Genomic DNA, 25,781 nt, shown 5'->3' on the forward strand with positions numbered 1-25,781 from the left:
ATTACTTAGGTGACCTTGACAAAGGAGTTTGTTATGGCCTGGCACCTGGGAATGAGCATCTCAAATGGTTGGTGGTTGCCCTATACAAAATTTTCTACTTCCCTATTCACAAATTTATACAACAATATGACTGGTTCCAATTGTGCTAGCAATCATTTCCAGATCTTGCATTGACATGCACCTGATGTTGAACAATATTTCTGAAGATGCTTTGCAATTTCCATAGCTCAAAGCTAAAGATGCTGCAGACTGATCTCTGCAATTTAACAGCCACTCGCCAATTCACATATTAAATGGTATGCAATATTTTAAGCCCTTTACAACCTGTAACTTTTGTACAATATGCACATTTCATCCAGCTTGGAGCATCCTTTCAATGTACACTAATTTTGCTCACTTCCATAATGAGTTCACCATACCCTACTACTAATTTTTTTGGCTGTTATTTATTTCAAATGTCTAAATGCACAATATAAACACAAGATCCGGAGATGACTGCCAGAACAATTAAAATCATTGTATAAATCTGCTCTCTATAAAAATTAAAATACAGTGAAAATTGATATCACTATTCCACATATCATACCATGTCAAGTCATAAGAAAGTTGTTTGATGTCCACACCACATGACAAAATGTGAAGGTGAAAGGCAAGTCCACTGTGTAAAATTGTATAAGCAGTGATCCGTGGCAGATCTTATGACTAAGTACAATGCTGGTGCAAGCACAAATGTATCATAGTGCACAGACCTCCAGACCTTGTTTACATATGGCTCTGCAGCGGACTATCCCCCACATGCCCCATAATGATCTAAGAACACTGACAATTACAACGACTGTGACGACAGGATGATTGAAATTAGACTGCGGATCAATACAAATGTGCCACCTGGTCAGATGAATTACGTTTCAGAAATATGTAATAACACGTGCAAGTGATATTATCAAAGGTGCAACTATCACTGAGCCAGATATTTTGTTTATAGTAGTGACAACTACATCAAAAGAGATGAACAACATGGATTTTGTTTATAGCCTGCCAAGCAATCTCTATTTCAAATTATCACTGTTTTAAAGGATTAGATTTTTTTTATTTAATTAAATCATGGGGCTAGGTGGGTGGATGGGCAAAGGTAAGTGGATTAGCTTTTACTGTAAAATAGTAGTAACACATTTAGAGGAGAAGCAAGATTAAATATGATTGCTGCTCAATTCAGTTGCAGAAATATACCACGATTTTCGAGGATTTAGTTAGGTTAGAAGCTAGTAGTAGTTCAGTTTCAACTGCTGTGTCTAAAATGAGCAGTAATCACATTTACAATCTCTCTTCTCTTCCGAATGTGTAATTACTGTTGACAATAAAAACTGATCCACTTACCTTCGCCCATCCACCTACTAAGACCCATGAGTTAATTTAAAAAACAAATCATTTGAAACAGTGATCATTTGTAATGGAGACAGCACAGCAGACATGTGGTCTTCATTGTACGGATGGGGTATACGATAGACCTTGTTGGAAGCATAAATGAGCTCTTCGTTCAGAGATAATTATGCAACTTGTAATGGTACTTTAATTACGCAACCATTACGGCACCTCAACTCAACCTCTCGATACCAGCAATATTCTACTGTGTTTCTGTGAAGTAGTTAACATATTTCTGAGACAACATTCCATTTTGATTTCATTAATGTAGAGACACTTTGATGCATCAATATGTTTATGTTGCAATGATATTATTCTGATGTGTATTCTTTCTTTTGTCACTATGACCTTTGACGTACTTGTAACTCTGATTTTTGGGCGCGTAAGCAGTTGTTAGAGAGTTGGAGTTGGACCTTGAGAAGGTCAAGTGTTTGACATCATGTTGGAAAGACGCATATTGTAGCCAGTTTATAAAATGTGAACTTTAACAGTGAGGAAGATGTTTTCAAGTATGTTTTGTATTGTGAAGTGATGTTTTGTGTGTTATGTGCCATTGCAAGAAAAACGATAAAAAAAAAGTGTAACTTAAATTCGAAGTGCTGATTACTTTTTTTTACATCACCATTGTGCTAACTTTGAAAGGTTTAATCTTCAAGAATGATTTGTGAAGCGCATCTACAAAACTTTTGAATATAGCAGAATAAAACCTAGGCCTCATTGCATCCGAGCTTGAAATCACCACCACCTACATTTTCGACGATTGAGCCATAACTTTACAACGAGACCAGCGTGGGAAACACGAAAAGATGAGTGCCTAGTTTATTCATTATTACATGAAATGACTTTATTAACTGTGCTCTAATGACACCTGCCACTTAATAACTTTGTTGTTGCCCAAAAATGCAGTATTTAGCAGCGTGAGCAACACCACAATCATTATTAAATTTTGACCTTTGTTCTGGTAGGGTTGTTAGAAACTGTACTTTGTGGAAGTAACAGTGGAAGCGATAGTGTAAAAAACATGTCTATTTTCAAATATATCAAATCAACGCAATTATTATTGTATTCAGATATTAACATAATGTGAGATGTTAGTCTCATTTCGTATTGGAAAAGTCACTCGCTTCGCCGCACATTACGTATCAATTTTCGCAATTGGTATCTGGCAACTTGTCAGTTGCCCCTATGATATAAATTTCAGATGAAATGCTTTTCATTCCAGCCACATACCGAATGAGGGAAGAATGACTGCTTAAATACTCCTGTGAATTCTGTAATTCCCCTGACCTTGTATCTGTTTTCCCTCAAGAAAAAAATATGTTGGGGGAGGGGACTGTAGCTTTAACACCAGTTTTTGTGCAGATAAGCTTGAGCACGGTATAGTTTGTCTCTTACATGTCTGTAAGTCCATGTTTTTTTAACATTTCCGTTAAGCTCTCCCGTGGATCAAACAGACCTATGACAATAAAGGCCACCCTTCTTAGTTCACAATCTTCCTTGTTAGTCCCCATCTGGTGTAGGACCACACACTTAAGCAATATTCTGTTATGAAATGCACTAGTGTCTTGTTAGCTAACTCCTTTGCAGACTGTTTACATTTCCTAGTGTCCCACCATCAGTGCTGAAAGTCATGTGAAGATGATCAGAATGCGCTCACAGGGTGGTAATCGACAACACATGATGAAGCTAAGCTTTTCACACACCCCTTTCCATAGGTTCACAAACCCCAAAACAAACCACGATAGCAATGACTTGCAATCACCATAATATATGTTTCTAAGCAACTTTTGAATGACCTCGCCTACTTTCAATCGATGAAAAGGTGGACGTGTCTGATTTAAAATACTGGCCATTTGAGCACAGTATCATCTTCAGTGTGTTACTGCCACTGCTCTCCCTTTTCCTGGAAAAATACTGATGGAAATTTATTCTGCCATCAAGACTAAGACATTGCATGCTTTAGCAATACCAACAAAAAGACTGATAGAAAACTTATAGCGCTCATTTTATTTTAACTGTCAGTGATTACCTACAATTGTGCTGTGTAGTTGTTGCACTTTATACATTTGCTACAGTTTAGTTCAGAGAATCGCAGAATCTACCCCATTTTGTGATCTTTTTAATTTGAACTCATTACATACAAAAGTTGTCCTATATTAACATTATAAATATGACATTTTCATATTCCATGGAACCATTTAAATCTTAGCTACAAGGTCATAAAATGTTGAAGAACATTACAAGTTGGCATGCTAAAGATATTCACTTTAATATTTAACTTAAGACTTATGTACATCAAACCAATGCTCTTTTGAATTGAGAGTATGCAAAGGAACTAGTACTTTGATGCCACTGTTTGCATGACAACAGTGGTAAAACAGCACAATACCAGTAGGTTCTGCTTTAATTATTCTAATCTCCCCTCTTTACTTTCTTTTCTTACCAATAAAGTTTACAGCATGCTTTACAATGACTCCTATCAGCAGACAATTACTAACAAGTTCTATCACATTCTCAAGTGCGAAGAAAACAAGTAGCTCCCTTCTAAAGCGTAGATGGGTTCGTTGTCTCAGCAGATGAATTAGAGTACCAGTATTAACCGCAAAAACACAACACACCACAATGGCTGTCCTGATACCTTCAACAATTTCTAAATAAGAAATGCTTGGATCCTGTGGGGCACTAGATAATACAATGGACACAAACTGAACTAAATTGCTTGTTTTCAATACACGATATGTTTAACATGAACGAAAAATAGAAAAATTACTTAATTTTTAAGTCTAACCCACGTAACCAACTTTGTTACAACATGTACACACATCTGCCCCCTTAAAAATTATGTAACATAATTCTGAACTTACCTTCACCCTCAATATTTGCTCTCTCAAATCCTGAAGGTCATTGAATGTTGATTGTGCTGTTATAGAATACACTAAGACAAATCCTTGGCCATTTTTCATGTAGAGGTCTCTCATTGCAGTGAATTGTTCCTGAAAGTCCATAAGAATTACAAGTAAGAGCAGAATGTCCATGTATATTATTAAACAGACACTACACTCCGAACAGAACAACAACAACAACAAAATGCTACTTATGAAAGACATTTTCATATTTACAGATAAGGAGTAGTTATCAATTTACAATCAATTTCAATTAACAATACTGTAATGACTGAACTGTGGAATGTTGCCAGAAAGAAGAGATGAGAAAAGTGAAGTATGAGTACTAGCTGTGAGCCGTGTAACTTCTGTACAAACATACAGTGCAAGGCTGTTTTGTCAGCCCACAGAGGTCACGCACATCAGGAAACAACTAATTACACACTCACCAATTGCGAACTGAAGGTAGAAAGTGCAGAGGTCCTCAAAATCCAAGCAAGTTAAAGAGTTCTGCAGAGTTCGATAGTCCCGTGTCAAATAACTATGAGACTGCAGTAAGCAGCATATAGTAGTAAACAAGACAGGACGCTTTCACAGCAGTTACGACAACCAAGTTTGGGGGACACCGACACTTTAACCTGTGGCAAATGTGTGCTGACCACACTAAATTCCAACCTCACAACTCCATGAGACAGCATGACAATCTGAGAAATGCAGGGAGTGGATCACAACATAGTATGGAAATGGTGTCTACATCTGTGAAAAAGAACATCTAATATGAGTCTTGAAGGTAGTGAGTTCCCCCATTGAGCATACTGTATTGTCTGATACATTTAAGTAAATCATGAGAGCTTTTCATGGAAATGATGAACTTAGGGAATTGAAGGGCAGCTGTAACCTAGCATTTGAACCAATGCCATGCCAGAGATATTACATGCTACTAAAATTTACTAAAACCAGGATTGTGGCTGCAGCTCTACGTAAACTACTTTCATGTGATTTGGCAGTAACGTGGGCAGCTGTGAAATGAATTTTATTGGAGACCTGAATCAAAATGGACTTTCTAGTCTAGTAGACAGAGAAAGCTAAAGTATGGCCATATGGGCAAGTCGTGCTGATACACTGAAACCCCAATTTCAAGGAGCCATCCAGGGAGTGATGATGGCATCAGACATTCCCAGTAACCGTGCTCTAATTGGGAAGCTGGTGCGAGAAGTGTTCATACAGGGAATCTAAGATGAGATGATTAAAACTGTCTTGAGAGCAGGAGGACAGGATTTAACATGATCACAATTAGTGGCTCTAGTGTTAACAGAAGAAGCATCCATCACCTCTTTTAAAAAAGAAGTTCAATGAATCCAGTCACCAGAAGGATTATTGTTTCAGATGTAAGATACGAGATCATCATGCTAGACACTGCACTATGGAGAAACACATAAGGAAAACAGACCACATGCACCCAAGTTGTGGTAGAGCAGAGAAACAGGCACCTCATCCTCCACCACCACCACGAAGGATAGAGGAAACTAGGCAAAAATTGGAGACGTCCGACCGATAGGGTGTCGTCGATACGATCATAATTGGCATGCAGGACTACATGATCAGGTGAGACCTGTGATATATTAAGTTTGTAAAGGACCGGGACACTTACCCTGACAGTGTAATGCCAATGTTAGGCTAGTGAATATGGAGACTCAGAAAGAATGGCAGAGCTGTACTCAGTAGACACAAAAAGCAGGAAATGATTCTGTAAATAATGAAACTTACTGACCAGGAGGGGACCACACCAAGAGAAACAAGTTTCATGGCCAAATGTGACACCATAGGTATCATTGGGAAGGTAGGATCGGACTAGGCTGAAATACAAGAGATACCTACAAAGTGAGGAACCAGAAGAGATAAGATGCCACATCTAAGGGGAACAAAGAGCAAAGATGAGCAATAGACAGAAAGGAAAGTCTGTGTGACAATGTATGAAAAGGCCAAACAGATGAAAAGAGTTTAACGATTCAAGTGCAGAACACAGATCTGACAGAAGGAATAGTAGAGAAGCAGCAGTTGCGAATGGGCGTTCATTTGCCTCTAGCCTTGGTGATGTGCAGACACACACATTCATCACAAGTATCGTGAATAACACAGAGGAAGTGGTCATATTGAGAAATCCTAAAGTAAAGGTAGAATCAGTACCTGACACAGGAGAAAGTGAGGAATGCCATGTGCATTCTCTTCCTGTAGCTGAGTAGTTTCTCTCGGCTTTTGGAAACGTCCTAGACGCATAGGCTATAAACTTCTCTTTTCCATCTGAAATCTGCACCAGAACAGCACCGATCCCATACCCGCTGGCATCTGTGTATAGTTCTGTAGGTGCTCTCTCATCATACAGGCCAAGTACAGGGTCAGTCGTCAGAGCTTTTCGCAGCACATCGAAAGAATCTTGTTGAGCACCACCCCAGATAAATTTAGCATCAGCTTTTAACAACTCTTGGAGTGGGTTGGCTTTGATACAAACGTCTTTGATAAAACGACAATAATAAGAACATAATCCGAGGAAGCTTCTCACATATCTAATACTTTTACAAATAGGAAATTCCGTTATAGATCTCACCTTTTCTGGGTCTGGCCTCACACCTTCATTTGACACAAGGTGTCCAAGTATTTTGATTTCTTTTGCTCCAAAGTGACACTTTCTTGGATTAAGTTTCAGTCCACCTTGTTGGAGACACTTAAGAACGGCCCTCAGTCTTTTTGTATGTTCATCACATGTCTCTAAGAACACTATAATGTCATCTAAATAACAAAGACACAATGTCCACTTCTGGTGCCTTAGAAGATTATCCATGATCCGTTCAAAAGTTGCTGGTGCATTATACAAACTGAACGGCAATACCTTAAACTCATACAGGCCCTCTGTGGTGACGAATGCAGTTCTCTCACGATCAGCCTCATCTACTTCGATTAGCCAGTATCCCGAGTACATGTCCATGGTTGAGGAAAACTTAGCCCCCTTCCGACAATCTAGTGTATCGTCAATTCGTGGAAGAGGGTAAACGTCCTTTTTAGTTATCTTATTAAGCTTCCTGTAATCAAGACAAAAGTGCCAACTGCCATCCTTCTTGACGAGAACCACCGGTGATGACCATGGGATCTGCGAAGGCTGAATGATGCCATTCTTCATCATTTTCTCTACCTCATCACGAATTATTCGACGTTCCGTTGTTGACATATTTCAGATAACTCTTAAAGAATGGCAAGTAGCTTCTTCTGTTGTTCCTTAGTGAGATCTGGCGATAGTTGAGCTAGAAGATCTTGTCTCGCAGTGGTAGTGCTAATTTTGCCCACAGATTTGGCATGGGAGGTTTCTATGATGCTCAGCTGTTCTTCAATTAACAGCTCAGCGTTTGCTACGCACATGTGTCTTGGGAAGGATCTGCAGTTCTTGGTGACAGTTAACTATCCACAATTCATCGAATCCGTTCTTAAACGAGACGTCAGAGGCTGGGATGACCAAGTTATTCTTCAGTGGTATGCTTCTCTTACATTCCACTACAAGATCGATGGGTTGATGCATGGCACGACACATGACAGTTACCTTTCTAGCGTTGACTGCAGGAATGATCACTTCATCCAGCACATACAGTCTCCACACACCCTGATGTGCATCTTCCTGTCCACAGTATCTCATCTCCTCTAGCATAATCTTTGAGCAACCACAATCTATAATTGCCTGAGAAGCTTCCAAAAGTTCCCATCCGAGAATGACGTCACAACTACACTCTTTTAAGACAATGAATTCTAAGGGCTGTGTATGGCCACTTATACCCACACGAATCACATCGTCCTGTAGGTTTTACATATTTCCAATTAGTCACCTTCAGCAGAGATGTTTTGTTGTCGACAAATACGGTTTTCTGCAACTGGCGACGGTACTTCTCTGAAATGACTGAATATGATGCTCCATAGTCCACAAGAGCTTGGGCTGGTCAGCCATCAATGAGGATATCGGCTTGGTTTCCTATCATTTTTGTAGTGATCAGCCATGGAGGAGTTCTCTCTTCGGCAGCCTCACCTCCAACGAAGGTTGCACCCTTCAGTTTTCCAGGTTGCAGCGGCTAGGTGATCAGCTGGAGCTTCTAAACAGCAAATGGAGACCTTGATCAGCATGTTGGGGAGCGTCCTCTCCGGTGGCTAGCTTGTGGCGATGGTGACCTACGTCGTCCTGCACCCACATCATCTTATTTGTCTTCGTTGTCCCGGAGTTGGCATCGGCTAAGATTGGTCAGTTGTCTTCTGGCGCGGGCATCATCAAATATCCGCCACCTTTCTCGACAATACTGCACCACATGTCTCTGTTGTCCACAGTGGAAACATACTGGTTGGTTATTCTGGGTCCTCCAGATGTCAGTCGTCCTTGGTGCCCAAACAGGTTCCTCATGCGGCACTGCAGGAATGTAACTCCTGCCTGCGTCTCGACGTTTTCATCGTTTTAAAGGGAAATGAAGGACAAGAGAATCAGTTCAATGTCTGTTCCACTTCCTCCCTTATGACCTCTTTAAGTGTCTGTTTTTTGCTCGCCGTGCAATGCAAGTGCCTTCTGAACTTCCCCTCTCACTATCGATGATGAACACTTGTGAAATCAGTTGCTTCCTCCATCATAGACATCAATACGACGTTTGGAAGCTGTTCAAACTTCTTGCGTGTAATTCTTTTCTGATGCATGGTCTCGATATACTGGCACCATTTTATGAAGTCTTCTGCTGTTGAAAGCTCCTTCAGGAGTAAGGCTTGATGCATGCCCTCAGCAACACCCTTCATGAGATGTGCAACCTTATCTGCCGCTTTGATTCTAGGATCTGCTATTTTACACAGCTCCAAGACATCTTGAATGCAGGATGCTGTAGTTTTTCCTGGACGCTGTGCCCTGCACTTTATCTTCAGCCTTGCACTTCTGTCGTCGTGTGTGTTGCCGAAATACTTGCGCAGTTTCGCCTGGAATGCTTCCCATCTTGTGAACTTCTCCTCGTTGTTCTCATACCATTGCTTGGCAGTTCCCTCCAAGTAGAAAAATACATTAGCCAAACACACGGTATCATCCCATTTGTTAAATTTGGCTATACGTTCATATATCTTCAGCCACTTGTTTGGATCTTGGCCATCGTCACCAGATAACCCAGAAGGATGCCTCATGTGGTGGCACACAGTTGCTGTTATCGTAAAGTCCTCCTCTTCTTCTGTCTCCGATAGATCTGTTGAATATGGCTCCAACTCGGGTTTCTTGCCACATAAACAGCGCTCTTGTTGTGGCCTGATGGGAGCCATTGTGTCATCGATAATGTGCGCTATCACAAGTTCCAACACCCAGTGTCTCCACCAGAATAATGTCATGTAGAAGGTGTAATTAGATGAATGATGGATATTAACTTCACTTAATGAAGGTTTATTCAGCACTTGCACATGAAAGAGCGTAGAGTTAACTGCCTCCGGCCAGAACACACACAGTATATATACAGCTACAGAACATTCCAGTAGAATGATTATTGACATTTGTGGATACTTCTAGAATGTACTCGAACCGAATATAGAAATTAAAATTGTACAGTCCAGGTGAGTTTTGAACTCACGACCCTCCATGCAACAGTTTAGTATCATAACCACTACACCGCAGTGCTCCTCAGCTTCTTCTGCGACAATACTGATGTAGTCAGACTGCTTCAGATAACAACGAAAGGGGACAGACCGGTCCTAACGTTTCAGGATGCCCTCACGAAGTTTGTTGTAGCAGAGCCTATAACGCAACAGGCTGCTAACAATAAAACAAGTCTTAGTACAGAGAATAATTTGCAATTGCAGAATACCGTCAGTAACATTGAATGAACAACGAACAAACTCCAACTTAACATGTTACAGAGGGTTTGTCATGCACTACAGATCAACATGATTCAATCACATGTATACTATCCGGAAGTAAACAGAACATCAAAAGGACACATCAATGCTAACAGAATATCCATGCCACTATGTGGGAATGATGCAGGAAAACTGGAATGAATGGATGCATTTAGCCATTTTCGTATATAACACCACATCGCATTCCTCAGCTAGGTTTGCTCCATTTAAGTTATTTTTCAAGAGCAACATTCCTGGGATTTTCTACAGCAGGATCTGGCCAAGGTACAACACAACTAAGGTAATTACTGTACATAACAGAACTAAAGAAAGGGATGTTTTGTTTTCGGGAGCAAAAACAACTAGGGTCATACACGCCCATGCTAGAACTGCAAAGCACTATGACAAAGAAAGGAGTTAAAAATGACTACATGTGAATCCCAATTGATGGAAGAGAAGACCACTGAAAACAGGGACTTGGAGAAAGGTCTATGAAACATGCCACAGAGAAACGGAGGTCCTGAAACTAAAAAGGATACCCTTCACCATATTGCTATGACAGATAGAAAGTAAAACACAGTTGAGAGCCCACACATCGTTCACTGAAATGGCCGATAGCTCAGACGGCAAACACAAACGAGAACGTAAGTGGTTAAAAAAAGGACATTCCATCGTCACGAAATGGTGGACCATCTAAAGTTGAGCGGAATGAGCACAAAGTGCTGAACTCTGGTAGGGAACAGGGAAGAGGGATGCGCCCCATACTTGCGATCAAAGGAGTAATTGAAGGAGGCTTAGGACGGGTGGCCGTGCATTGCAGGAGAAAGGGATGTGCCACAGGCAACAGATGGCAAGTTGTTTAATAATGAATGTGAAGTGCTCCCACACTTAACAAATGACGATGGCTAAAAAGACAGTGCTCGAGACACAATCTAGTTAAAATGATCTCACAGCGAGATGACCAAGAGGAAGTCGTCTGAGCCACTGGGAGTGGCTTAATGAGCCAGAGCTTGTTCCCATGAAGGGAGGACCAAAGGTGATGCCAAAGTGACACTATCTGCTGACAGACAGCAACACAGAGATCACCAGAGGGAATGTAAGAACTAGTGGGCCGAGGTACAAGGACTGCAGCCTTGGCAGCAGCATCAGCAGCCTCATTTCCTGTCAGACCAAAGTGACTAGGAACCCACATAAACATCACAGTGGTGCCATCAAGAGTGAGCAAGTGACAGCTTTCCTGGACCCGTCGCACTAAGGGATGGACAGTGTAGAGCACACAGAAGCTCTGAAGAACACACAGAGTCGGAGCAGATGACTCCATTGAAAACCCAGCGTTACCAAATGTACTGTGTGGCATCACCAGGCAAAGAGCTCTGTCGTAAATACTCAGCAGTGTTCCAGAAGCTGATACTGAAAAAAGTCTGTGCCAATGATGAAGGCACACCTGATACCACGATCAGTGTACACGAAGGTACTATCGTGAAGTTCCATCCAATGGTCGTGAAACTGAAGGCGATAGAGTGAGGCTGGAGTAGTGTACTTAGGAAGCGAAAGAATGTCAAGGTTAACATGGGTCGCCGCACGGAGCCGAGGTGGTGGAAGGTTCACACCCATCGGGAAAGTAGCAGGCAGCATGAAGTTAAGCTGCCAGAGTAAGAGCCAAAAGTGAACTCCAGAAGGAAATAGAGAAGAGGGACACGCCCCATACTTGTGAACAAAGAATTTGTCCAAGGAGGAGGCATTGGGTGGGTGGCCATGCATTGCAGGAGAAAGGGATGTGCCACATGCATCAGCTGGCAAGTTGTTTTAATAAGGAATGTGAAGAGCAGAATACAGAGTATAATGACTACACTAAAAAACACAGGAATTCAAATCAGGAGACAAAGTATTACTACATGTTGAAAGTGTGGGAAGAGGGCAGTCAAGGAAATTAACAAGCACAAATGGAGAGGACCTTTTTGTGTTCTATGGACTCCAGGACCAAATGCTGTATTCCAATTAATGAATTGGTAGTTCATAACATTACACGTAAACAGATTAAAGTGGTTCATTTAACTTGACACACATGAGGTTGTGCAATTTAGAGGAGAAAGAAATTATCTTTAAACTGATTAACCCCTTAGTGATTTTTTAAAATATTAAGTCTCAAAAAATAATTTATTAATGAAACACATCCTATAACGAATGATGTTACATACAGACATATAAAGATAGCTTTTAAAGCTCATAATAATAAATTACAAAAATTTGAAAATTACCAATGATAAAATCCCAGTATACTCGTGCACTATACTTTGACTAAAATATCCTGAAACCCGAAATCCGTTTTTAGTTTCTGTTTAGTTATGAAATCTAACCACGTATTTCGCAACAGTTTCCTATGAACATAAATCTTGGAGGAGTTGGCCAGAGCACAGTGGATGTATTTATCTTGTATTACTAGTGAGCATTTGTCACTCACCTGATGAACTGTCGTCATTTTCAGTCTCTAAAGAAGTAATGTCACATTCATATTCACTTTCAGAGTCGCTAAATTCAATGTTAAACTCAGGATCACTACAGCCATCCTTTTTTGAAAGCACTGCATAAACAACAGTACAGGAGGGAGACAAAGCTGCCCACAGTAACGATGATACCTACAGGGAACCCCCCCTCAACGAATACACAACAGCCAGGATCCAAATGTACTAGGCCTACCAGATGTTCTCTAGCGGCCAAACATCTACCTATCAGGGCTGGAAGAGATAAGCAGGATTTTAATTTTTCAAAGGACTCTTCTTAAAGTGTCTGAGTATACTTGGGATTTTAAGTTGGTGTCAAAACAAAACAAATGAGAACTCTATATTTATGTTCAGGGGCTGAAGAGGGATTTATGTACACAAACTCTAAAGGTGCAAGTGAGGCAACATTGTGATTAGTCCTCTCAGACACACTGACCCCTGGTTAATTTGCCACTATCAGCCTAACACTGCCATTAGCAGCAAGCAAAAGAGGTATACAGGAGACGATGTAAGAGTTGGAAAATGTCAGGGTTACATAAGAGTAGCACAAAAACAGAGATCCAGTTAGAAAATGTGCATTTCTGTGTTAGTGATGACAGGAAAGGAAGTGTTGTGACCATGTGCTTGTGAACTGTGATCCAGCCCAAGGAAAAATCTCAAAAGGGGGTGCACCCTGTAAGCAAACTTTTTCCTAACCCCAGAGCTTCATCACCAGATTCGCAGATGAAGATTTAATTACTTACTGTACCTATTTGTGTTACAGGGATATATTTATTGTATTAATAGAGAAACATACGTATGTACATTTAAATGTAAAAAGAAGAGGCAAACTCCTCTACTTAAATACGTGTAAGTACACACCAATGTGACTTACAAGAAAGGGAAGTCAAATTAGCATCTTAAGATTCGAGGGCAACAACTTCCAACAAAGTAACAAACAGTACCTACCGTTCCTGCTGTATCAAGTATTTCTAGCATACACTGTTGTCCATCCACTTCCACTTGCTTTCTGTAACTGTCTTCTATTGTTGGATCATATTTTTCTACAAAAATACCTTGAACAAACTGCACTGTTAGTGCTGACTTTCCTACACCACCACTTCCCAGGACTACAATTTTATATTCACGCATGTTTTATGTTGTAGTCCTTCAGTCAGCCTGTGAAGAAAAGAGAAGAACAGTTTTGTAAAAATTAAAGAAACATGTCCACAATATTTCACAAAACCATGAAAACAACCGAAGTTTTAACAATCTTTCTAAATTATTAAAAGATTTGACAAGACTATATAGGAAAACTAAAATAAAACACAGAAATTATGCCTCAAGCTTTAATTTGAGCATTATGCCATGGCTGCATAACATCAGGACTTTCTGACGCATAGTGGTGTGTGTTGTTCTTTGTGCCTGTGAATGCAGACAAGGTTTAGCAGATTTCATCTCAGGAAATGAAAAACTTAAGATTTGAATGTCCAAACACTATCCAGATACTACTAACCATGTGAATATTGGTCTGGAAACTGTCATATAACATAAAACATGTGATGATAAAGATGCAAGCTTTTTTGACATCACGACCTTTCACATTCCACTTGCAAATCCAACCAGCCCTGCACATTAATCCAACTATTTTTTCAGGCTATCTTCCATACGAAAAATAGTTTTCTGGGGTTCAAACTTAATTCAGAAAATTTTCTAATGACTTTGGAATTTTACAACAATTTTATTACAATCTCTCTCTCTCTCTCTCTCTCTCTCTCTCTCTCTCTCTCTCTCTCTCTCTCTCTCTCTCTCCCCTCCCCTCCCCTCCCCCCCCCCCCTTCTCCAGAGAATCTGTTTTGGCTATGCATACAAACTTGGATGTTTAATAGGGGGGATAAAAAGGAACACTTCTATGTGACACAGATGTCACTGGCCCTGCTAAGCAATCAAGAAAGCTTTGACAATAGAATTTCATTAGGCCACCGTCATGACTACTCTGACTGTTTAGTATGCCACACATTGTCATTTGGATCCTATTTGCTACATAATTACATCTTACTGCTTGAATTTTCAGTTTGCATTACTGATATCAGCATCTATGTCTACAGATAAACAACCATTATTATTGCTTACATGTTGTGTTGCATGTAAGTTACAGGTTCTTGATGGCCTATTACTTTAAAACCCAGTTAACTAATTCACATCTCATTTATGAGAAGGCATGATGCAACAGCCTTGCAGCAATGCGCCTATAAGCAGAACAATTTCCAGAGAGGTGGTTACCGAATCATGTTACATTTTGAACATAACCAAATGTTTAGTTTGTGGGCACTGTGTTACAATGAACCGATGACAACCCCAGCACCAGCACACGACCCATAGCACAGGAACTAAATACTCCTTGCTGATATGTGGAACATCCTGCATGACATAGGCACACATCCACCGAAGTATCAAGAGGTGCAATATGTATGAAACGATGACTTTCCCCACTGCATGGAATTCTGCAACTGGTTATCTATACCAAATCGTAAACATCCCCGACTTCCAGATGTAGGTTTTGTTTATTTACAATCCATGACTGAAGGAATATACAACAGCCATGTCTGGAAATTGGAAAATCCCAAGGCAACTCGTGTGTTCCATCATATATTTACCATAAATGCATTTGTTGGTATTGTTCACGACCATCTTAATGTGCCATATTTTTTGCCTAACACACTTGGTGGAGGAAATAATCATATGTTTCTCTGTGAAGTACTACCAGAAATGTTGGAGAATGTTCCATTAGCAGTCAGGCATTTATTATGGTGCCAGTGTGACAGTCCCATCACATTTTGCCATTTATGTAAGTACTTTTTTCCAAGAAAGATACTAAAATCTTAGCCACACTGCACTATCAACTGTGAGCACTAACCCATTCTGGCTCATGGTATGTTAGGAAGGTAGTACTGTACCAGCAACTGAGAAATTTGGTGTCTCAAGGATGTCAACAACACTGCCAAATTCTAAAGTAATTGCATGAGTATACCATGTTAACAACATGCAGCAGAAAAGGTAACTACCAGTTAGACTGCACTATCAAGTTACTTTTAAAGGAATATATTACCAGCAACTGCTTTTTAGTGAATTTATAACACTTCAGACTGAACATCACAAAACATTAACAGGCATAGACCTGCAAACATGTCAGATGACTTGTGTGAAGCAGACAAAAAGACAAATCTGAGGAGCAGCGAATAAATTCAGGAAAAAAAAAAAAACTTTTCATTTTGCCTACTAGTTCCATTAGTTCGTTTCCGACAGGAAATTCTCGATGGAACAAATTATTCTCATTTCTATGAAAGGAGCATGTATACATTAAGGTAGCCAAGAAATTGAACTAGTTTTATCAACCCAAATAGTTTTGTCTTTACACTGGTTTCACACCAATTTTATTATACTTAGTTTAATTTGTGTTCTGTATTCATCTCCACACCCCCCTCCCCCTATCAAAACCATATGCACTTAGAATTTGTTTGCAGTTCTGAATGTTTTCCTGATTAAAGTCCGTTTTGATCTGACACACATGAAGTCAATGTTTTTTATTATTTTTATATAAAATGATGGTTAGTCTTTTTCCATGCACATTGTTGGCTGTTTTAACCACAGCCAGTGCTCAGCATTCAGAATTAACAGGAATAGTACCGATTTACCGGTTCACCAGCAGATTCAGGCATTATTTGCAGCAGCAGTTTTATGCAGCATGTGTAGCAGTCTGTAAACTTACATTTTACTTCCAGGTAGAAGTGTACACACTGTAGCAAACACTGGCGGTTCTCCTGTTGTTAAGTGCCTTCCTTCCTCTAGCGTACCTATTTGTTGACCTTCAGCTCTCAATTTATTGTTCTTGCCACACCACGAGCAGTTATCAAAACAGCTGAGAAAAATATGAGGTGCAATTCACAGTGTACTTGGCTCATGTACAGCTCAACCACATTTGAAACTGGTAGTTTTATTGGTTGATTGGTTTATTTGGAGGAGGGGATCAAACAGTGAGGTCATCATTCTCATATGGATTCATTGTATGTTCAAATTTCCGAAGATTTCATCAATGCACAGGAGTCAAGATCTAGTGCTGTACCTGAACTCCGTCTGAATTCATCCAAGCAAAATTTTCGTCACTGCGAGATTGTCAATGTTAAGAATAATAGCCATTGTAACTATCAACTCCCTATTTACTTATTTCTCAATTCTGTGTACCTCTTATACTCCAACTATTTCTCCTTCAGTTATGATATTAGGATCAACATGAAATGTTGGCATGCCTTCACTATAATTTAAGACATTGAGCAATTCTACTAGAATTACTCTCCCCCCCCCCCTTCCAATGGTCACTATCTTCATCACGGATGGCAGTTAACTGTTTAGTTGTAGTTAAAATTTAAATATGTTCCCCCCCCCCCCCCCCCCCCGGGCATTTCTTGGGATACTTTCAGTTCCTGAGACTCTGAACCATACTCTAATATTAGTAATTATCAAAGACTCGTTTACTCTGATGGAGATACTAATCAGTACTATGTCTTGTCCTATTCTACCAAACAACTACATAAATACATGTCAAGCCATGTACGTGGTCACACAGTACATGTGAGGTGCACTATAAATTGTTCACTAACGATTTACGTCGGAATGGTACCCCCCTGTCAGGTTATAGGCCACCCCTCCCCCCAACCAACCCGTTTGCAGTGTGAGTACTTAAGCTGAGATTCACATCTCCCGAGGTTGGGGGGGGGGGGGGGGGGACACCGAATATTATGCCCAATGAAGCATACCCAGAGCCATTTCTGGCCGAGTGCTGTAAGGTAGTTCCTACCTGAACAGTTACGAAAGCTACAGTGACTTGCATATTGATTTGTCAAACTAAAACCTTAAGTTCACAAAGAAGGTGGTGGTGAAAACGCACTATTTGATGATAAACTATTATCTCGAACAAGTCACAGCACTCAAAAAACTGAATTAGAGGTGCTAGCTGTTTACTGTAAATTTATAATCTTGTTATAGATTTTCCCAGGAAATTATAACTGGGATAAAATGATTTGTGATATTGTTAATGTTCCGACGGAATATTCTTAATATGTAAAATAACTTAACAGTGGTAATACAATAACGTTTCACTGTATAAGCTACAATGACCCAATATAAGGGAAAAATACACGGCTTGAAAAATTTAGGTTTGGCCTAAAAATTACCTTCTCAATTTTTCTCGCAAAAATAATGCTCTTTCGCGTATTGTTTCGAAGATATTTGTGACATAAGGCGTTTACACACTGCAAGTGCGCGGCTAAAACGCAAGATTATAGCCGTGGTTATCGGTTATGCGGTCGACACACTTCCTCCGTATCTCGGACCATCGTGTCACACTGGAAATAGGCTTCATGCCTTGTGACGCCATGAGCCGAAACTAAGCGTCTCTATCAAAATCAAAGATACTGGTCACAACTAATGTTTATTTGCCGCACACAACAATAACTCTCTAAAATTAGCTGGCGCAAATTTGCGAACCAAAATTCAAGTTCAATGACCTGACAGTCTGCTATACAACAGCTCCAAGTGCTAACAGAAAAACCTGGTTGGCTTTGTAAATAGTCGATATAACAAAACGAGCACATATAAATCACAAGAAAAGGAATTGAAGGCAGTTCAAGAGTTTTTAGCCCTTTTATCTTTATTTGAAACGTTTGTTTTTCATTTACTTCTTTTGACACAGCAAGTCACGATAAGGTGGCAACGTCCACGGAAATTACGGCGCAAATTGTAGAGGCGGTAGTTGCAGTGTCTTACCCTACGTTTACACGGTACAGGGAGACGAAATACGAATGTAAGAACCAAATCAATTTTGGGAGCCCGAGAGAATAAAAGTTTTCCGAGCGTCAGTTGTTATACAAGATTAGTGTCTGTAAATCGCTTGCAAATAAACGCGTACGCAACACTGGTTTATTCAGTTGTGATAATACGGCCTAAAAGTAATTATCAACATATTGTTTCGATTTACTCAACATGGTTAAATATTATAAGAACAGTCGAAATTTAACAGATAGGAAGAATTCCATGTGGATGTTTTATAATTCTAGTGGTGTATCCTGAATGAAGACAATTAAGAATCCTATTGACACCACTTAATGTACGAGAAATTAGACCCACCTAGATCTCGCGCACAGTGGACAGAAGTGCGAAGTGCTTTATTTTGAAACATGGTACTCAAATTTTTTGGTGACCTGTATTGGAGAGAAAACTTCCAAAGGATTACAGACAGAGAGACACTGAACGTCACGGAACGGAACGTCAAGACATCCACCATCGATTTCAAATGGCGGAACACGACGTTAACGCCTGCCGACATCAGCAGTTTTGTTGCTCTACTCTGGCCGTGCCCATTCCTGTTCTAGTAGTGAATTTCGTGCTTTTCTACCTTATTTTGTTTCCTCAACACAAACTGTTCTACCTTATTTTCTTTGTTTGTGCAAGGAATCTCAATGGTTCCACTGACCTTTATCCTGCGCGTGTTTTTCCACAAGAGAACACATCAGGAGGTGAAATATAATTTACGTGTTACAGCACCTGGACAAAGAAAAATCCTATACTCTGCATGAACAACGAATAAAAATTTTTTTTAAAAACCTATTGTTAATCATGAAAATTACAGCAGTTTTCCAGTACATTTTTTTTTTAGTTCTCAGAAGAAAACCCAATACATTGGATAACGCAAAAAAAGAAAGTCTACCAAACTTTTATCACTGCTAGTTCCTTATATCTCCTCCTATATTCAGCCTTTATGGAACACCCTTAACTGTACACTAAATTAACACCGCTCTGTGATGTTCAGTGTTACTACTTCATCTCACCCTAAATCACTTCTTCCACATCACTCAACATTTTAAGAAGCTAATTATAACCTGACAATCACAACCAAACTGCAGTAAAGCATTTTCTTGAAGGGAAAATCGATTGTGGGACTGGAAATCTAGCAGCTACATCCTTATATCCAGAATCGATACTGAAGCTATTACGCGACCAACCAGAAGTGATGAGAGCAAATAGATTTATGGAAAAGTGATCGAGTAAATGTAGTATTATAAAGCCAAGGGCATTTCAAATTACTTGTACCAAATTATAAGGGACCAGAAATAAACCCATTGGGGCATCAGCATAACCCAAGCACCATCCAGGAGTCACACAGTTCATTTATTTCTTCTACAACAATGCATATACATTAAGTGCTTTTCTTGCTCTGTTTACCCAGTTGCACCAACAGACCTGTTTCCAACAAAATATTTAGTTGGCGACTGTTTCCTCACTGACTACCTTCAATTTAAGCCAGTGTTAGTGTCGGCTTTTTTATAATAAAATACTGTACTTGCATTGTGTCAACCATCAGATTAAAATATGCTGATCTAGCCACATACACGCATTTTAAAAGTTGCACACAACACACTCTTAATGTATTACAGAACACCACTTTCACGAACTTTCCTAAGAAAAGAAGGAAGACAATGAGTAAGTCTGCATCAACTAAATATCATTGATGTAAACATAAGGGGATCAGTTTCCTTACTGTATGTCAACAATAAAACTAAAATGGGAACTTAGAAGTGTCTTATTTGGTAATAGACTAAATCTTCGTAATAAACTTATGTTACATCACACACAGAAGCTATACTCTGAAAACATTTCACGTCTGAACCTGAGCACAAATCGTGTAATGAGCCAGGTCATGTTGAACAGTATTTTCAGCAATAAATTTACTTTAATGTGATTTATTGCTAAGATTCCCCATTTGGCACAATGGCATTCCGTATGCAAATTTTGTTTCTGTTATCACTATACTATCTTTGCAGAGCATAAATTACGATTTTCTCTCTAATGACACTGAAGGGCTAAATAATTTATTTTAAAAATGTATAGTTATTCCCACTGTTTTCACATGTAATTACTCTGCTTCCAAGTTTTATGTTGTCGGATGTGTTATCATTCGCATCAGCTTCAACAGTGTCAGTCACTCCATGTGCTAAAAAGACAAAGTGTGATCTTAATGTTTCTATTTATGGCCCTAAAAAAATACTATATATTGGACAAAATTGTATGCATATTCACATGAAAGAAAAGCTACACGTAAAAAAAAAAAGAAAGAAAGAAACAATGAAACATAACTATGTACAGCAATATTGTTGCACAACCAGTTATGCTCACGACAAGAAATTGTATTTTCAACAGTTCATGTTAAACTTTTGTATTCCACATCTTGAAAAATTAAGTTAAGAAGAGTTAATCATCAACACAAAAGCTGATTTCAATATTTGTCAGGCATTGTACCAACACGCATGGGACGCTAACTTTTTTGAAATTAAAGAGCAACATTTCTCTAGAAACAGAAGCCCCATTTCACACACACACACACACACACACACACACAGACAGAGAGACAGAGAGAGAGAGAGAGATTTAAAATTGGTGAACTGTATCACTCTTACCTGCTAGAACATTAGTAACACACATTAACATACACTGATGTGACAAAAGTCTTAGAACAGCGATATGCACATACACAGATGGCAGTAGTACTGCGTATGCAAGGCATGGAAGGGCAGTATATTGGTGGAGCTGTCGTTTGTACTCAGCTGATCGAAGTGAAAAGGTGTCTACCATGATCGTATCTGCACGAGGGGAATTAAAAGACTCTGAACGTGGAATGGTAGTTGGAGCTAGATGCGTGGGAGATTCCACTTCAGAAATCATAAGGAAGTTCAATACTCTCAGACCCATTGTGTCCAGAGTACCGTATTTCACATATTACCCCTCACTGCGTACAATGAATGTCCTGAACAACCAAGAGCAGTAGCATTTGCATACAGTTGTCACTGCTAACAGAAAAGCAAAAAATGTGTGAAATAACCACAATAATGTGGTGAGTACAATGAACTTACTCGTTATGACAGTGCAGCGAAATTTGGCATTAATGAGCTATGGCAGCAGACAACCAACATGACTGCCTTCAACAACAGCACAACATCACCTGTAGCGCATCTCCTGGGCTCGCAACCATATTGGTTGGACCTTAGAAGGCTGTAAAACCACGGCCTGGTCACATGAGTCTCAATTTCAGTTGAAGTGCTGATGGTACGGTTTGAGTGTGGTGCAGATCCCATGAAGGCACTGAGCAAGCTAGTGGTGGCTCGATTACGGTGTGGATCTTGTTTATATGGAATGGAGTGGGTCCTCTAGTCCAACTGAATCAATCAATCAATCATTGACTGAAAATGGTTATGTTCAACAACTTTGTGACTATTTGCAGCCATTCATGGACTTCATGTTCTGAAACAACAATGGAATTTTTATGGATAACAATGTGCCATGTCACTGGGCCACAATTGCTCCCAATTTGAAGAACATTCTCGACAATTCGAGCAAATGAATTTGCCACCCAGATCGCCCAACATGAATCCAATCCAGAATGAAATTTTCACTCTGCAGCGGAGTGTGCCGCGATTTTGCAACTTCCTGGCAGATTAAAACTGTGTGCCAGACCGACATTCGAACTTGGGACCTTTGCCTTTTGCGGGCAAGTGCTCTACTAACTTAGCTACCCAAGCATGACTCACGAACCGCCAGCACAATTTTACATCTGCCAGTAACTCGTCTCACAACTTCCGAAATTCATAGAAGTTCTTCCGTGAAACTTGCAGGACTAGCACTACTGGTAGGAAGGAGCACCTGTCCGCGAAAGGCAAAGGCCCCAAGTTCAAGTCTCGGTCCGGCACACAGTTTTAATCTGCAAGGAAGTTTCATGAATCCAATCAAACATTTACGGGACGTAATCGAGGGGTCAGTTCATGCACAAAAGCCTTCATCAGCAGCACTTCTGCTATAGAGGCAAAATGGCTCAATACTTCTGCAGGGGACTTCCAATGCTTCGTTGAGTCCATGCTGTGCTGAGTTGCCGCACTATGCTTGGCAATAGGAGATCTGACATGATTTTAGAAGTACCCCATGAATTTTCACCTCAGTGTATTGTAAGCTGTGTTGAAGCTGGAATGATTGAGTACTACTCAAGAAGAAAATACTTTCGTATAACTACTTTCAGAAAAACCGGATTATATAGCTATTTTAGTACACAACATGTCTAATTATTGTTGTTTCTTTCTGAGAATGGTATCAGTCACTAGAGTGGAGACAACAGTAGTTACTCTCCAAAAAGCACTGACACTAGAAAGCACATTCCAAATGTCAAAGCTTCTGATTCCACTGCAAAACCGTTGACTGAATGTGCAGGAGAATGGTGTGAGAAGTTACTTTATTTGATTTCACGAGTTCCTCAATCTCATGCACAAGAACTTAAATACTATATTTTTGCCACCTATGAAAGAATACAATAAGCCGCCCCTATCAACGGCTCATTGCTGATAATTGTACTCTTTCCACTCTTAACCCCATCATCATTTTGGTCAAAATTCCCTTGACTTCACAGCGCTCTGATGGGCGGTTTGCAGGTTAAATCACCACGGGGTATGAACATGCGGTGCATTTGACCTGCGGTCGTCGCAAGGTGGCGCTGGCAGCAGTCCACATATGCAGAGGTGTGTGTGTGTGTGTGCGCGCATGTCAGAGTACAGTACAGCTACTAAGTGTGCAGACATTTTCAGATGTGCTAATGGTGACTATGTGTTGAAAATGGCTCAAAGAACACACATTGATGACGTTATGAGAGGGTAGAATACCACAGCGACTGGAGGCTAGTCAAACAACAGGTCGTAGCACGGGCCCTCAATGTGCCACAAAGTGTGATTTCAAGATTATGGCAACGATTCCAGCAGACACGAAATGTGTCCAGACACTACAGCACAGGTTGTCCACAGTGTACAAAACCAGAAGAAGACTAATGTCTCACCATCAGTGCCCGAAGACGGCCACGAAGTACTGCAGGTAGCCTTGCTCGGGACCTTTCCGCAGCCACTGAACAGTTGTTTACAGACACAGTCTATAGACGACTGAAAAGACATGGTTTATTCGCCCAGAAACCTGCAAGGTGGATTCCACTTACCCCTGGTCACAGGAGAGCCCGTAAAGCCTCGTGTCAAGAACACAGTACATGGTCATTGGAACAGTGGTCCCAAGTATAGTCTTAACAGTGACTCTTGCCGGGTTTTCATCTGGCATGAACCAGGAAACAGATACCAACCCCTTAATATCCTTCAAAGGGACCTGTATGGAGGTTGCGGTTTGAAGGTGTTGGGTGGGATTACGATTGGTGCACGTACACCACTGCATGTCTTTGACAGAGGAACTGCAACAGGTCAGGTGTATCGGGATGTCATTTTGCACCAGTATATGTCCGCCTTTTCAGGGGTGCAGTAGTTCCCCACCTTCCTCCTGATGGATGATAACGCACGGCCCCATCGAGCTGCCATCGTGGAAGAGTACCTCGAAACAGAAGATATCAGGAGAATGGAGTGGCCTGCCTGTTCTCCAGACCTAAACCCCAACGAGCACGTCTGGGATGCTCTCAGTTGACGTATCGCTGCACGTCTTCACACCTCTACGACACTTCAGGAGCTCCGACAGGCACTGGTGCAAGAATGGGAGGCTATACCCCAGCAGCTGCTCGACCACCTGATCCAGAGTATGCCAACCCATTGTGCGACCTGTGTACGTGTGCACGGTGATCATATTACATTTTGATGTCTGGGTACATGCGCAGGAAACAGTGGCGTTTGTAGCGCATGTGTTTCGGGACAGTTTTCTCAACTTATCACCAATACCGTGGACTTGCAGATCTGTGTTGTGTGTGTTCCCGATGTGCCCATGCTATTAGCGCGTTTTGTGTAGTGCCACGTTGCATGGCACCACATTCTGCAATTACCCTGAATTTATGAGCATGAGAGTATTATTGACACATTGCTCCACATCAGGTTCTTTGCAATTTGACTACTTCAACAGTTTTCTTAGCACTGATGCGATATTTTTACAGGCATCTATGCTGCTGTTAACAGTCTGCCAACGAAGAGGCATTACAAGTCTTGTAATAGACAAGTAAAATTATTGAAACCAACAACATATCCCCCTCTGCATCTTTTACTACGGGCGTCGGTTTTATCTGTGCTTTATAATTTTATATGGGGAGTCATACCACCTGAAATGGCTTAATGTAACTATCAGTGGTTGTTATTTTTTTTTTTTTCAGTGCTTATACTTCCATTACATCTGTGCAAAATAACAATACATGTTCTTAAGTAGTTAGCTTTTCCAACCATTTGTGCTAGCTTTTGGTTGCTAGTCTTTCTCAGGAATGAACACCCATTCCTCAACAACATGTAATTTAGTCCTTATGTGGCGAAGAAAGGATATGACTACAAAAATAAATACCAGGAACAGCAGAATGATTGAAGTCTACAAAACCAAACATTAGGTGGACTGAGCAGACTTTCCTTGATATAGTTTGATACTTATATCACAATGTTGCCAATGCAAAGCCAGTCTTTTGACACACACTGTTTGCTCAAGTCTTCATGACATGATGTCTTCAGCTTCAATAGTCTTAAATCTCCATCTCCACCGACGTATAGGGCACAAAGAACATCAGTAAAAACAAAAGCTGTTGTCCAGAGTACTGCCAATGCTAATCACAGATTTTGTTTTGCTTTATTAGAACAGTGGCTAATATCATACATGGCCATGTTCTAGTAAGCCTCTTAGGCTCTATTTGCATTCAGAAGGTGTAGACTTTCAAGCACTAGGTCTTTTCTTCAATTAAAAAACATTTAGCAAAACCTTAAGTCTTACTGTTTTGCAATACTGAATATGTCCTATAGCTGTTACAGAACTTTAACAAGGCCTAACCAAAGTACTCTTCTCTGAATCCTTTCTGAGGGTAGACAGGTACTGACCAGTAGCCACCCCGAGCCACTGGGAACTTCTATTTGCTGATTTGCTTGGTTCACTTTTGGTTCCACAAGTAACTACAGCAAACCAGTCCATGGGCCTGGATTTCACACATTTTCTCACAATAATGGGTCCCTGTAAATAAGGTATTGCCCATAAACACTGTCAGAATAATAATATCAGACAGATGCTTTATAGG

The 25,781-nt window shown here is 40.3% G+C and overlaps 1 protein-coding gene across 3 annotated transcripts in view; it reads right to left on the reverse strand.

The window, feature by feature from the left end:
- The window catches only part of LOC126248547 (ras-related protein Rap1), a 64,963-nt gene that overhangs the window by 22,677 nt on the left and 16,505 nt on the right, over positions 1 to 25,781 (reverse strand). For 2 of the 3 annotated variants that reach the window (XM_049949611.1, XM_049949612.1), the window contains 2 exons: positions 13,637 to 13,846; positions 4,287 to 4,415 (listed from right to left, as the gene is read on the reverse strand). In XM_049949611.1, coding sequence (XP_049805568.1) covers positions 4,287 to 4,415; positions 13,637 to 13,819 — 312 coding nt within the window. In that variant the 5' untranslated portion in view covers positions 13,820 to 13,846. Of the gene's footprint in view, positions 1 to 4,286; positions 4,416 to 13,636; positions 13,847 to 17,898; positions 17,988 to 25,781 lie in introns of those variants that run through there. The other variant, XM_049949613.1, reaches the window with a different exon arrangement.

The sequence above is a fragment of the Schistocerca nitens genome, chromosome 3, assembly GCF_023898315.1.
Source record: "Schistocerca nitens isolate TAMUIC-IGC-003100 chromosome 3, iqSchNite1.1, whole genome shotgun sequence".
Lineage (NCBI taxonomy): Eukaryota > Metazoa > Arthropoda > Insecta > Orthoptera > Acrididae > Schistocerca > Schistocerca nitens.